General features: G+C 40.0%; 1 protein-coding gene across 4 annotated transcripts in view; it reads right to left on the bottom strand.

Moving 5' to 3' along the window:
- LOC132400715 (peroxidasin homolog) overlaps nt 1-16305 on the bottom strand; it is a 243350-nt gene that overhangs the window by 35885 nt on the left and 191160 nt on the right. For all 4 annotated transcript variants that reach the window (XM_059981996.1, XM_059981994.1, XM_059981995.1 and 1 more), the window contains 5 exons: nt 15382-15540; nt 14198-14310; nt 4877-5033; nt 2186-2294; nt 24-181 (listed from right to left, as the gene is read on the bottom strand). In XM_059981996.1, the coding sequence (XP_059837979.1) occupies nt 24-181; nt 2186-2294; nt 4877-5033; nt 14198-14310; nt 15382-15540 (696 nt within the window). The remainder of the gene's footprint in view (nt 1-23; nt 182-2185; nt 2295-4876; nt 5034-14197; nt 14311-15381; nt 15541-16305) is intronic.

Genomic DNA, 16305 nt, shown 5'->3' with positions numbered 1-16305 from the left:
CTTAACATAGAATCAGAACTGACCTGTTCCATTCAGATCAACCATCAGTCCATGATTTACATGTTCTTGAATGAGCTGCAGAGTCCGTTCAAAAATTTCCCCTGCTCGTGCAAGATCAAAAACAATTGGCTGTCGTGGATAGCGGAACAAGGCAAGCAATTCACTTGGAGTTCGAGGTCGGCTGTTAGGACAATGGTTAGGTTTTTAAATAAATTAGTAAGTACTTCCTTACAAAACAATCAGTTAATTTTATCTGATAATAAAACTAGGTAAAGAAGAGTAAGTTGCTGTTAAGTAAAATAAGCTGCTATAGAAAATGAATGTAATCTAGCTGACTATAGTTAAGTTAGCTGGATAAACACAAGATTCTGCAGATGCTGAAAATTCAGAGAAATGAATAAACAGCCGTGGCCCAAAATGTCGACTGTTTATTCATTTCCATTGATGCTACCTGACCTACTGAATTCTTCCAGCATTTTCCATGTGTTTCCAGTTAGCTAGATTACATATTTTTCTATAGCAGTTAATTTTACTTCAGTAACTTACTTTAAAATGTCTTGAAAATAACTCTGCTCATTCAAAGAACTGGCTCTAATATATTATGAGAACTATTCTTGCCCATCTGCTCCAGCTGTCCTGCTAAATGAAATTTAAAAGACAGGGACAGGAGAAGGAGGGAGGCCTTTACGTTGAGTATTACAAAGCCTACAGGCACATACCAGTAAAGCAAAATGCACGCCAAAGTACACTTCATGAAACAGTGTCAAATTGCAAGCTCTGACAGCACATTATATAACATTCTGGATATCAAAAGATGTAAATAAAATTAACAGATATATAGTATCTACACATGCTGAGCAAAGTATTCGATATATGGGACGTTCACATAACAAAAATATTCATACCACTGATACTATACCTGAACTATATCGTCCAACATGGTTAGAAAGATAAGAAAATAAAGGAGACACTGTTAAATAAGAAAACAAGATAAAAGTAAACACAGAAAATGTCAAGTTTTTAAAAAATCCTGATACACTTGCCAATATATACTTCGCTAAACTCAGCAAAATGTTGAAGTAATTGATCAGAATTAAAAATGTTTCTGTAATCACAACTCTAATTTTTATAAAGCGTACCATCTTTTCAGTGGAATCACAATAGAATATGGTACATAATTCAGGAGAACACACAGAAAATTCCAACAGCGATCCCATCTTGACTGTTCTTTGTCCTGCTCCCATCTGATTCTCACCAAGTTTTTTTCCCTTCTGTTCTTCATTACTCTGGGCTTCCCCAGTGGAAGCAGTGGACTAACTGAACAAGCTGCCACTGCAAAAGTGCCTGACTGACTGCATCATCTCATGCTCCAGCTGCCTCATCTCAACAAAACAGAACAGGCCTCTCTGATCACTACTTTGATGACCAAGTATCACTCTTAATACTTTAACATGAAAATCTTGTGTGAAAACAGATAGTAGGACAGAATGGAAATTAGAAATAATGTCAACCACTCACTGATCCACAACACTGTGAATGTCATAATGAATGATAAAGAATTATAATAATTCACTTGCAGTGCAGACTTCAAGCATATTCCCAATTTAACATCTTCCCTCAGAATACCTGCAATCTATTTATATTACTCCTGCCCCTCAATCCCTTACTCACAAGCAGCCCGATTTTAATAAAAGTAATTTCTAAAAGACAGTGTGTCTTTGTACTTGGAAATCTCTAACATCATCTTTGTCTTTTACTAGCAAGTGCTCTGAAATTTCACAACATTAAGTGCTTCTTTCAAAGGAAGTCTGTTAGCCACAACTATTTAGGACCACACAGTTTCTACCATTCCAGGCATTTTGACAAAACATCTAGAAATTTGCTAATATGCTTTTGGAATAAATAACAATGGCATGAATTTTTGACATGATTTTCCAGTAACTTTTAACTTAAGAACCAATTGTGTGAGAGTGGGGGGGGGGGGGGGGGGGAGGAGTGGCAAAAGAAAGAATGGAAGTTGATTCTGAAAATGCTGATAACTTGAAATATTGTTTTAATATTTTCTCAATACCAGTCAAAATGCATTATCCAAAACCTACAGGAAAAATGCATAATTCCAGACATACATTCTAAAAATCTGACGTATACTTTCTGTAATATTTGAGAGAGCAAAATTTTATTTTACCTTCCAAATAAATTATTGCGGGTGGAGTTGATGGCACTGTCAACACTCTGAATAGCTTCCTTGATTGAGGACTCCACAAAAGTGTCGCCACTTCTAATAATGTCAGGGACTAGTGAGATAATAAGGTAATTATTGGTGACTATAGCAGAGACTGGTTCAATGTTAATGGAAGCTTTCTTACATTCACTGTAAATCATTTCCAGTGAAATAACTTCCTTTCCTTTAACACACAGTCTGCAGTTCTTATACTCAAGATGATAGCTTTATAATTGAAGGCAATGGAGTCAAAATACAGCTTACATTTCATAATTTTTGTTGAATAATGAAATCAAACAAGCTAAATTGTCAAATAAGAATTTATAGCACTGACCTGCTGTACTGTGTACCTGTCTCTGCCTGCACCCCTCTGCCCCTCTCCCCATCTGTGTTGTGTGTGTAGGTATCCCTCACTGTCTGTCTCTTTCTCTCTGCCTGTGTTGTGTGTGTGTGTGCTAGAGGGGAAGGTGAGATGTGAAAGAGTTCAACGGCACCATTACATGATGTGCTCAGTTGAGGTCTTGCTTTTACTAACAAAAAGATGAAGCACTGAAAAAATCAGTCAGTTTGGAACACATTTATACTGAACTCCCTGTAAAAGGTGTTTGATAAGATTTATAGGTAAAGTAGGAAATGTCTTCAATCAATCATTTCACAATTAGGAGTTGTGGAAAAGCACAGATAGAACAACTCAGCCTATTGAATGTACACCAGATTTTCTAAATAACAATTCAGGTATTCTTTTTGCCCAATTTTCTCTCTTTTTCCTACATTTAGTTTCTCATTCATGTATTTATCCAAATTTCTTTTGAAGGCTGACCAGCTTTACAGTAAGAGCATTCCCCATCTTCATCAGTAATTGCAATGAACACAGATTCTTTCCATTGTCTTTAATTGTTTTCCCCCAATCATTTTGCATCTACTGATTCAAGTTATTGATCATCATTTCATGCAGTGAAATTAAATAACATTCATCAGTTATAAATAAAAGCTTTCTTAATCTTTTTATTGGTAAGCAGCACTGGAGAGTTCAGGGATTTGTAGGCACTGTTTTGCATCTAGTAAGAGTATAGCTTGGAACCTTCAGCTTCAACAGGCATGATAAATGGATTACATTAGATAAGAAATCAGTCAATTGAAAGAAAAATATAAACTTACAGAGTATAATAGGAGACTGTTAGCTCTCAAACAAGTGGAAAACTTCACTCATGAATGTAATTTTCTCCCTCACATAAATGGAGACAATTTAATATTTAGAATAACAGGAAAATAATTCAGTAACTTGTCATCAAAAATCAGGCTGTTGAAGGAAGGTGTTTGTTAACTTACTAAAAGATACATTGAATTGCAGCTGCACTACTTACAAAGTTTGCTTATATCAAGGGAGTTTATTTCTTTATGTAAACAAAGACAAGGATGAGAACCCAGTCTGAAGGTGATAGGGAACCACATCAACAAATTGATTGTAAACTCTAAGCAGCACATGGTGAATAATACCATTCAAGGGGTTGGATGCATAAAATTAGCATGATTTATTCCAAGTTATAAGATGATTCAAATAATTATGTCCATGCTCAGACCATTGGCCTATTAACTTCCAAGTGTCAAAAGGTAGAGTCTGGGGATCATCATTTCAACTGACTTTTGGTGTGACATTAGGGGTGATATATGACCATATGCATAGCTTACATTTCAACAATCATTAAACTTATTATTTGCTTTTCTGCAGTCCTTTTTAAAAAAAAATTCCTGAACATTTCTGATTGTGCAATAGCCAGACTTCTGCTTTTCTCTGCAGATACAATTACTGATCTTGTGATAACAAATTCCTATGTACATATGCTCTCTTGGTCCATCTTTCAGATTCATTCATTTTTAGTTCTCATGCATACAGAAACTGGTTAGAACAAATAAAGACAAAATAAGACTACAGAATCACTGGAGTAGGTGATGCAATATTTAGTGAAGTGTCTTTAAAACCTAAAATACAACAGAATGGGGAATAACCATTTTCAGAACATTCCATAATACAGTCTGAATACTGTTCAATCCAAAGTTGACCTTTTGGTTCAAATTTATGCTCAGCAACTACATAAAGCAAAAACTAGAAATACTGTAGAACCAACATATTACTGCATTTTATTGGATCAAATACTATTCTTCAGTATATTTCAGTGTTGATTTTAAAAATGCTGAAAGAATATTTCCTCAAATCAATATCGTACAAATCTTTTTTTTTTAAAAAGAAGTAGATTAGAAAGAAATCCACAGGTATATAAATGCACCTCTTTCTTGTGCCTAAAGAAAAGCTGAACAGCCACCTTAATAATTGACTGAGGCAACCGAGTCTACTGGTGTGACTGCATTGTGGGCAGGGTAAATTTCCAGCTCAAACCAGCGTGACACATCATGGAGCCTGCCCAACATGGGGATATACTTTTCTTTAAACTTCTGAAGTACTATGGTACTTTTGTAATTTCCAAGTAATTTACAGAGGAAAAAATCAGCACAGCAAAGCAGAAATTCATTAGACTTGGCAAGCTTGTGTGGCTGAATTAAAAGAGAATACCTATTAAAATAAAACCCCAAAATAAAGAGGACCTTAAAGTACAATGGTGATTAAATATTAAAACATAACTGATTTTATAGACTTACCAACCACAGTCAAGATCATGCTAGTGACAGAGTAATCAATGCTGTTCCTGGCAATACATTCATACTGTCCTCCATCTGCTGATCCAACATCACGAATTGAAAGAAATCCCTCAGAGCCAATATGAAATTTGCCACTTTCTGTTATCTGAATTCCATCCTATATTGAAAATATTGTGTCATTAATGAAGAGCTGTATAATCTTTACAGGACCTGCAGTCATTGAGGTGACATTCTGATATCCTTTGAAGCCCCTCCCTAAACCATCTGCCAAAAGCATATTTCAGCTGCAACTGAAAGCAATTACAGATTTCTATTTATGTACAAGCCAAAACTTGCTCGATGTATGTAATTACAGAAATACCAATTTCAACTTTATGCACATAAGTTGACAAATGTAATAATTCCTACGAGTACTTTAGCTCACAGTTCAAAGAATAATGAATTCACTCAGTCCATCTTACTTTAAAGTGAAAATTTTAATCACATCTCTTACAGAATTAGGGTTTAGACTGCAAACAAATTTCACATTTCTCCAAATTAGTTACATTAAAAAAGCCAGTAATTCTATAACTCACAGGCTAAAATTCACAAACAACTTAAATAATCACGTTGAACCATAGCTTCTTCTGCCTGGATGAGGCCACTCTCAGATGGAGGAGCAAAACCCCACATCCCATCCAGGTAGCCTTCAACCTGATGATTGATTTGACCTCACATTTTTTCCCCTTTTCTCCCACTCCCCATTCTCTCTTTTTACTTCCTACTTTGGCCTCTCCTCACCAGCCTATCACTGGGCCTAGCTCCTCCTGCTTCCATTCTCCAATCAGTTTCCTTTCTCCTCAGCCCTTTACCTTTCCAACCCACCTGGCTTCAAAAACCTTTTGGTTTGTCCTCCTTTCACTCTCCCCTCCTTTTTATTCTGGCATCTTCCCCTTTCTTTCCAGTCCTGATGAAGGGTCTTGGGCTGAAATGTTCTGCTGCTCTCTACATCTGTGGGAAGCGCACTCAGCTGACAGCAATGCCACGATCGATCTGAAGATACTCTGGACCATCTGGAAAGCTGAGGGCTTCAAAGATGAGACTTTCCCTGAGATGATCATACCCAAGGTATAACCCTTCAGATAGAATGGTGACCACCAGAAGCAAGGGGACGAGGCAGGCAGTCCGGGGCTACCCTGTGGCATTCCACTCAGCCACAAATATACCCATTTGGATATAGCTGGTGAACAGCAGCAGCCAAGCAAGTGGCATTGTGAATGGCTTTGAGACTCAGCAAATTCAGGCAGAGCAATAATGACAGGAGGGTCATTAGTTTTGTGAGGGCACAGACTGAGATTCTGAAGCTGCAAATGCAGTCAGAAAAATGATGGCAGGATGATGTATTTTCTCCTGGGGGCTGGGTCACGGATGTCGCAGAGTGAAAGCAGAACATTTTCAAGGGGGAGGGTATGCAGTCGGAAGTCATGGTGAACACTGACACCCATGGCATAGAAAGGTGTTAGAGTTAGTATAGGGGGTTATGAAAGCAGGACCTCAAAGATAATAACCTTTATCGTATTCCATGTGCTAGTCATGGCAGGAGTAGAAAGATGGAACAGATGAAGGAGTGGCTGAGGGACTGCTGCAAGGTGCAGGGTTTCAGGTTCTTACTTAGATCATTGGATCTCTTTAAGGACAGGGGTGACCTGTAAAAGCGAGATGGATTCTGGATTACACCTTACTTGGACGGGTATCAATATCCTGGTCAGGAGGTTCGGTAGTGATATTTGGAAGCTTGACAGGGCACAAGGGTAGAAAATGAAGTGATTGAGAGGAAGGTAGATGCAGGAGCAAGGTAACAGATGCAATGGGACGGATGGGTTTACGTGTGTGCATTTTAATGTTAGGAATACTGCAGGTTGTCTACTGCATCCAGTGCTCCTTACACAGCCTCCTCTAAATTGGCGAGACCTAATGTAAATTGGGGGACCATTTTGTCCAGCACCTCTGCTCCATCTCCAGAAAATGGAATTTCCTGGTGGCCAACCATTTAATTCCAACCTCACTTCCATTTCAACATGGTCTCCTCTTCTTCCATGATGAGGCCACTCTTAGATTGGAGGAGAAACACCTTATATTCCATCTGGCTTCCAACTAGAATCATCCAGTTCTCCTTCCAGTATTTTTTCCCCTCCCCTGCCCCTCCTCTTCTACTCCCTACACTGGCTTCTTACCTCTTCTCCTCACCCGCATATCAGCTCCCCCTAGTGCCCTTCCTCTTTCCCTTTCTCCCGTGGTTCAAAGTTTAAAGTAAAGTACATATATGTCATTATCTATAACGCTTTGATTCATCATCTTGCTTGAATATTCAATATGTCTATAATAGAATCAATGATAGCCCGCACCAACTTGGCAGAGTGCAAAAGAAAACAAATTCTGCAAATACAGAAAGAAAATTAATTTAAAAAGCAATAAATATTGAGAACTTGAGATGAAGAGTCCTTGAAAATGAGTTCATAGGTTGTGGGAACATGTCAATGATAGGGCAAGTGGAGTTGATTGAATTTATTCCCTTAGGTTCAAGAGATTGATTATAGAGAGGTTATAACTGTTCCTATCCTGAAGCTCCTGTACTTTCTTCCTGATGGCAGCAGTGAGAAGAGAGCATTACCTGAGTGGTGGGGGTTTCTGATGATCAATCCTATTTTCCTGCCACGGCATTTTGTGTAGACGTACTCAATAGTAGGGTAGGCTTTACCTGTGATTGACTATGTAGTATCCACTACTTTCTGTGGGATTTTCCATTCTTCTCTGTCAGATTCCTTCTACTCCAACCTTTTCCAATTATCATATCCCTGCTTCATATTTCATTTAATTTGCCCCATACACCTGGCTTTACCTACCACCTTCTAGCTTGATTTCCTACACTCTCCCCACCACCTTATTCTGGCATCTTCCCCATTCCTTTCCAGTCCTGTTGAAGAGTCTCAACCCAATATGTTGACTGCTAATTTCATTTCCATTGATACTGCCTGACCTACTGAGTTCCGCCCACATTTAGTGTATGTTCCAGAGGGTTGTTCAAATGGTTGACTTCAACATCCCTCTGAGCCATGGACACGGAAAGAAGCAGACTATGGGAGCAACACATACACACACAAAATGCTGGAGGACCTCAGCAGGTTAAACAGCATCTATGGAAAAGAATAAACAATTGAAATTTTGGGCCAAAACCCTTCATCAGACAAGGTGGGAAGTATTTAATTGGGAGAGGGCTAATAATGATGGTATTAGGCAGAGAACAGCTACTATCAGGGAAATGTGAAGGTCTGTTTGGAAGCAGTTGCATGAGGTTCTGGGTAGGTTTGTCACACTGTCACAGGGAAAGGACGGAATGATGAAAGAACCATAGTCGTTGATAAGAGCGTAGAACCTTTTAGTCAAGAAGAAGAAACCATTTTTAAGCTTTAAGAAGCAAAAATACTAATATGGATAGAGGACTGGCTGACTGGCAGTAAGCAGAGTGTGAATAAAGAGGGCCTTTTCTGGTTGGCTGCCAATAACTATTGAATTTCTGGAGTGGTCAGTGTTGGGACATCATTTTTTCACATTATAGGTAAATGATTTCAATGACAGAATTTATGGCTTTGTGGCCAAGTTTGCAGATGATACCAAGATAGGTGAAGGGGCTGATAATATTGGTGAAGAAGCAAGTGTGCACAAGGACAGACCAATCAGGAGAATGGGCAAAGGAGAGGCAAATAGAATATAGTATAGGGAAGTATATGGTCATGCATTTGGCAATAAAAGGGTAGACCATTTTCTGAATGGGGAGAAAATTCAATAATCACAGGTACAAAGGGACTTCGTCCTCATGCAAGTATCTCTATGGGTTAACTTGCAGGCTGAGTTGGTGACAAGGAAGACAAATTCAATGTTAGTATTAATTTTGAGGGGACTAGAATATAAAAGTGGGGATGCAACACTGAGTCTATTTAAGGCATTGCTCAGACTGCACTTGGAGCATCGAGAGCAGTTTTGGGCCCCTTATCTAAGAAAAGATGTGCTGGAATTGGAAAGGATCCAGAAGGTTAACAAGAATGAGTCTTGGAATGAAAGGATTAACATACGAGAAATGCTTAAAGGTTCTGTGCCTGTACTTGCACGAGTTTAGGCAAATGAGGGGCAATCTCATTGAACCCTGTCGAATATTGAAAGGCCTAGATAGAGTAGTTGTGGAGAGGATATTTCCTGTAACAACAGAATCTAGAACCAGAGGGCACAGCCTTAGAATAGAGATGAAAAGGTGGTCAACCTGTGGAAAAGTGGCAGATGCTGTTCAATCTGGAGAAGTGTGAGGTTATACGCTTCAGAAGATCAAACTTCACAGTGAAGTACAAAGTGAAAGGCAGGATTCTTACCAGACTGGGGAAACAGAGTGAGCTTGTGATACAAGTCCAGAGATCCCTCCAAGTTGCTGCTCAAATTGCTAAGATGTTTAAGAAGGCGTATGGGGTGCTGGTATTCATTAATTGCAGGACTGAGTTCAAGAGCTGCGAGGTTATGGTGCAGTTCTCCAAAACTCTTGATAAGACAAAAAGTAGACTCTGTTGCTCAGTCTGGTCGACATTATAGGAAGAATGAAGAAGCTTTAGAGAAGGTTCAGAGGAGATTTACCAGAATACTACCTGGATTAGAGGGCACATCTGATAAGTAAAAGGTTAAGCTTGAGCTTTTATCTTTAAAACGATGATGGATGAGAGGTGACTCTATAGAGGTATATAAGATTACATGAGGCATAGATAGAATGGGGAACTAGCACTTTATTTTTAGGACAGAATTGGACCATACCAGAGGACACGAATAGAGGAAGGTTTAGGGGAGATATTAGAGAAAGTTTTTTTCTAATCTACCGAGAGCAGTACTGCATGACTAGAACACACTGCCATGGTTGGGACCTCATCAGTGCAAGAAGGTTACCTCAACAAGAGGGGTGGCCATACTGGACCAGGAGTTGAGTAATAAGCCTGGCCATATGACTGACTTTTCAGTGGAACAACAGTTAGGGAACTGTGATCACAACTCCTTAAGATGCTTATAGGTAAGTATGGATCCTGTGGGAGTATACTAAGTTGGAGCAGGGAAAATTATAAGGGTATTAAAAAGGAACTATGAAGAGTTAATTAAGAATAGTTGCTTTGGGCAAATCTACATCTGGCGTGTGGAGGAGGATGTTCAAAGTCCAACTGCATACAGGATAGGCGTGTTCCAGTAAGAATGGTATAAGATTCAAGAACAATTATCATTCCTCAATACGCAAGTGCAAAGGAGAATAAAATGAGTATTACATTGGGACCGATACAGCAGCATAAATAAATGCAAATACACAAGATTAGCTTATATACTTGGGCTGATTATATGTATACAAAGTGACGCTAATTGCAGGAGTATCCAAGGTGACTGACAGGAAGTGATAAGGTGGTGGTGGGGTGTGTGGTCAGGTGGATTAATAGGTGGAGTTGTTGATCAGCCTGACGGTTTAGCAACAGCAACTGCTTCTGAGTCCTAAAGGGATGGAACCTTGTATGGCAATAGATGTGTGCAATAGATAGTCACAGAGGAACAGGAAATTTAAAGAGCAAAACCAAGGAAATCTGCCGAAATCTAGGTTTCGTGTCTCGGCCCGGTCAAAAGTGCTTCTCCTTATAGATGCTGCCTGGCCTGCTGGGTTTCTCCAGTATCCTGTGTGTGTTGCTGGGATTTCCAGCATCTGCAAATTTTCTCTTGTTTGAGAAAAAAAATACAAGTTAAGTGTAGGAAGCTAAAATTCCAACAAAGCCCTTGACAATTGTACAGAAGCCAGAAGAGGACTCAGGAGCCGAATTAGGAAAACCAGGAGGGGCCAGGAAAAGCCCTTGGCAAGTGGGAGTAAAGAGAATTTCAAGGCATTCTAAACTAATATCTAAAGCAGGAGACTAACTGGGGAGTGGGTAGGACTGCTCAAGGATAAAGAAGGGAATATATGCTCAGAGGCAGAGAATGCAGGACAGGTCCTAAATGAGTACACTGCATCAGTATTTACCAAGGAGAAGAACATAAAAGATGGGGAGATCAGTCTGGATCATACTGATTTGCTAGGACATTTCAAAATAAAGGAGGTGGTTGTATTGGATCTCTTAAAGATGGATCAATCAAACAATGGTCTGATGGGATTATGCCCTAGTTTATTGAGGCAAGACATGAGATTGCTGGGGCCGAGATCAAGATCGTCATGTCCTTTCTAGCAATAGGCTAGGTGTCATAGGACAGGATACATTGCTCATTTTGTTCCATTATTCAAGAAGAGAACTGGGGATTATCCTGAAACTATAGACCAGTGCATTTCATGTTAGTAATAAGGAGGTTACTGGAGACGATACTTAGGGATAGGATTCATGAGCAATTGGAAAAGGGTGGCCTAATGAGAAATACCACAATGGACTGTCCCAAGCTCAGCTGCAAAAGGAGGGTTGGACACGGGGCTGGGAACCGTAAAAATCCCAGAGTTACACAAAAACTAACAGAAGCCCCAAAGATCTCATCTTTGGGAGAGGAAAGATATTTGCCTCGATGACATAAAGTCGCGTGGTGAAACCAGAAGCCACAGGATAGTGATCTACATTCTATCAGCTCAGGACAGAGGAGTGTGTTGAGCTGCTCTCAGCAGTCCATGTCCCAGTTGAGGTGATTGGTTGGCATTCGATTCACAAGAGAAGACAGAAGATAGTGGTCAATGGAAATTAATCTGGCTTGAGGTCTATGATGAGTGCTGTTCTGCAGGGATCCATACTGGAACCTCCGCTCTTACTAGTATATTAAATTATCTGGATGAAAACGTAAATAGGTAGGTTAGTAAGTCTGCAGACGATACAAAGACCAGTGTTGTTTTAGATAGTGTAGAATACTGGTATGGGCTGTGATTTGGCAGGCAGAGTTTAACTTAGCCAAATGTGAAATGTAGCACTTGGACAGATACAACGTGAAGCGTGAGTACACTCTAAATGACAAAACCCTTTACAGTGTTGATGTGCAGAGAGATCATTCAGTCCAAACCTATAGCTCCCTAAAAGTGGCTAAGCAGGCTGATAGAGTGGTAAAGGTGACACATAGCATATTTGCTTTAATTAGTTGAGGAAATGAATTCATGAATCAGAAAGTTATGCTGCAGTTAAATTAAAAGGTCTGTCCTGGTCCGACCAGGTAGATGCCATGGCCAAGGAAGCTGACTGACACCTCCACATTAACCCTTACCAATGTACCACAGAAAGCACCCGATCTGGATGCGTAATGACGAAGTATGACAACTGCTCTTCATGTAATCCAAGACACTACAGCATCATGGACACAACTCAGTACATCACAGATAGCAGACGCCCCTTCGTGGATTCTGTCTGTAGTTGTCCTTGCCTCAGTAAAGCAGTCAGCATAATCAACGGCCTCACCCAATTCAGTTATGTTCTTTTCCCCCCCTCTCCCAGGACAGAAGATACAAAAGCATGAAAAGCATGTACTACCCAAACTCAAGCACAGCTTCTACTCTTAATATTTTAAGACTATTGAATGTTTCCTAAGTGCAATAAGATGGACTGTTGATCTCATAATATAACCATATAACAATTACAGCACGGAAACAGGCCATCTCGGCCCTTCTAATCCGTGCCGAACCCTTACTCTCACCCAGTCCCACTAGCCTGCACTCAGCCCATAACCCTCCATTCCTAATCTACCTCCTTGTGATCTTGCACCTGCTGTGGGCCTGCATTGCACCTTCTATGTGACTGTTGCTCTTTAATCTGCAACCTGTTACTGTTTTACCATGCACTACCTCAATGCACTTTGAAACAATTTGAGCCAAATGAACAGTACGCCAAAGAAACTTTTCACTGCATCATGGTAAAAATGACAATATTAAATCAATTTCAATATGTCTCCTGATTTGTAGAGCAATTCCTAAGTTACTTTTATGTCAAATTTCAGCTTCTGCAGTATCATGTTGTTGTGATTACATAAGAAGATTCAATATATTTATGGATATAATAAAAATCCATTCATAGTAGGGTCCTGGAGGGCGGTTGTTTTTGATCCTATTGCTGATCTAATACTTTAATTCCCAAATGGTCCTCATATCAATATCTGAGTAGCTTCAGAATTGTATTGAATCTGAATTTGGTGATTATTTGGCTTACATTTATATTAAATACCTCAAAAAAATAATAAATGCATTACTGTATATCCAAAATCAGAGTGTGTACTTTAGGTTATAAATATATTTTTAGTCAGACAATTCTTAAAATAAACTCAATAACTCACATACAAAATAATACCGGAATTTATTTGCACTTGGATTTTTTTTTAAGAAACCTATCCAAATGCTAAGAGTAACTAATCCAAGCAAGTGCTCTATAATTATTTGCATCTCAGCAAATTGTCTTTTAATCTCTCTCACTCAGAGTAGCTCAATTAATTTATTCTCTACTTGGCAATGGCTGTAAGAATGTTTCAAATTACTTGATAAATAAATATCAACTCAAAGGTTTAAATAAGTGACTGGAAAATTTTATTTCCTTCTCCAATCATCAACCATTTCTTCTCAGCAAGATTTATTCTTCTAATTGATTTGACTGATGAGGCAAGGTGGGGCATGCACACCAAATACTGTACAAAGCACAGTTTATGTTAGACTGAGTGGATTATTTACACTTTTGACCTCATTAACAAATAAATTTGATAAATTATCTACATCTCAGTGACAATTTCCCTACTTCCGAACTGTTCACTGACATGTTTGAGTAGTACAACTTCATCGCTGATAACAAAGAATCTACAACTGCAGATCAATGGAACAAACATTCTAGAAACAGGACAAGACCTGAATTTATATAACTTCCTTCAGGACAAGATGTCCTTATCTGTGCTTCTCTTTCCACAGAATGCTGTTTGATCTGCTTGAGTGTTTCCAAGATGATTTTTTTTAAAACTTCTAACTCCCTTAATATTCTTTAACAAAATATCATGGAACTGTTAATGCCTGTTTATTAACCAATGAACACAGAGCATGTCATTGGAAACATGGCACCAACACCAGGGCAGAAACCCCTGCATTGTACTGCTGTCAAAGTCCACAAACTCCTGATTCAATCAGTGGACCAGTGCCAAGCTCGTGGCTTAAACACAACTACTCCCACACTTATGCTTTTATGTTTCTATGAGCAAAGTATCTCTAAATGCTTGAAATATTTTGTTCTTGTTTTGGAATGTTCTTAGCTTAGCAACAAACTTGGTTACCTAGAGATCGCTACTCACCTTACTCCAGGTTATAGTAGGCTCAGGGTCCCCTTGAGAGCTGCAGGGAATCTGCACGTCTGATCCAGCAGCAACTGTCAGGTCAGTGGGTGTATTTGTAAAGACTAGTGATACTAGGAACAGTTAGAAAGAGAGAAAAGCAGCTCTTAGCTTCAGTCAAATTTGGGACTGGTCATCTTAATTTTGGTTCCTTAATATTGTTATAGCTGAGGGTGGTAGTGGGGTAAGCTCCCACCACCTACTAAATTTTCCCAATGGCACATCTCTCAAATGGCTTCTGACAACCAAGTCCAGATCCTGGCCTTCACATATGGCTTAGCCACTAAGCCCAGCGGAACTGTTTGTACTGACAGGAGAAGGGGAAAAGGTGGGTTAACGGTGCCTTAAATCCAGTTGCTTTGGGCAGATGAGGCTCCTCAGCTGTGGTTGGCAGCTCATCCAGAGAAGGACAACTCTGATTTCAAATCTCTGCTTCTTCGTGGTTATACCCACTCATGGGGGAGAGTTCAGGAGTAAACCCCCCCAGGGAAAAATCTGGAACTGGGGTCCCAAAGGCAGTCCTACGTTGAGTTCAACGCTGACTGGCAAATCCTGCGACACTGCTGGTGCCAAACTACATTGGCCACTGCCATTCCTTTGGATTCATTAGCTGTGTGGAGAGAGGGAGGCTGCTGAATGGGCAACAGCTTGCTCTCCAAATCACACTGCCCTGCATATCACACAGACCACTGGGACACAACATCCATGGTTGACCCCAACCAATGGAGGGCAGCAGAATCTTAATTTCCTTCCCAAATTAATTCTTCCCAGCAAGAATGTTTCCCTCTTTAACTAATTTGTGGTCATGATGCTTCGGCCTATGAGGCAAGTCAGGACATGCATATTAGATACCATATAGAGCACAAAACTTCTCAACAAAAGACTGAGTACATCACTTTCATGCTGTATCCAATTACACAGAAAACTATCTTTTCTGCTTTCATTCACTTGTTACTACAGCTTCCAAGATTTGCTAATGTAACATTAAATCAAAACTGCCATGGTGGGTGACACAGTAGAACAATGAACCACTTCTCTCACTAGGATTCTATTAAATCTTTCAGAAGTATCTATTTTGATAACAGGCTTCCTTACACTTAAAGTGAATGATTTAGTTATTCAAAGGTACTAAAACGGTAGCATACTTCGGCGCTGTACAGAGAGGAGGACAGCAACTCGACGGGCACCAACAATATTATCAGCCTGGCATTCATACTGGCCATCATCATGGAGGACGACTCTGGAAATCCTTAGCGATCCCGTGGGAAGGACAACAAGCCTTCTGTCTCCAGGAAGTGGACCACCTAGAAACAAAAGCAAATTTCCATTAACCTGAAGATCTGATCATATTAGAATGATGATTAGGCACTCAGCAGGGGCAAATACAATAAGCGAGTGGCCATTGTGTGAGTCAAGAGTGTTAGAGAGGTCTGGCTTTGGCTCAAAGGGCTTGGGCAAGCACAGGTGGAAGTTCCTTCTAAGCAAGTTTTCGAGTAAGTTTCTCTTTGCTGTCACTACATAGCTAGTGTGCTGAGAATCAGTCCAGAGTTCGTGGTATATTCCTTGTGTGAAATGTTAGAACTTCGGGAGAGCTCCAGTTTCCCCAATAAAAACACCTGCACTAAATGCACTGAGCTTCAGCTCCTTAGAGGCCGTGTTGAGGAAATGAAGCTCTATTTGCACAACCTTCGACTCACATGGGAAAATGAGGTGGCAATAAGCAGATAGACACACTACTGCAGGAGGCAGGGAGCTGGGTGACTCTCAGAGTGTGCAAAGCGAATAGGCAGTCAGAGCAGAGTACCCCTGTGACTGTTTCCCTCAATAATAGGTTCACCACTTTGGATACTGTAGGGGAGAATTACATACTGGGGGAAGCTGCAACGAACTTTTCTCTGGCACTGAGCCTGTCTCTGCGTCTCAGAAGAGGAGGGAGAAGAGAAGGTTTGCAGTAGTGAAAAGGGTTTCTGTCATGAGAGGAGCACACAGCAGATTCTGCAATGTAAAAGAGACACCCGGATACTATGTCGCCTGCCAGGTGCCAAGGTCAGGAATTACTCTGATTGGGT

Source organism: Hypanus sabinus, chromosome 10 (genome assembly GCF_030144855.1).
Source record: "Hypanus sabinus isolate sHypSab1 chromosome 10, sHypSab1.hap1, whole genome shotgun sequence".
Taxonomy (NCBI): domain Eukaryota; kingdom Metazoa; phylum Chordata; class Chondrichthyes; order Myliobatiformes; family Dasyatidae; genus Hypanus; species Hypanus sabinus.
Note: the sequence above shows the minus strand (reverse complement) of the source record. Positions and strands in the feature narration are given on the sequence as shown.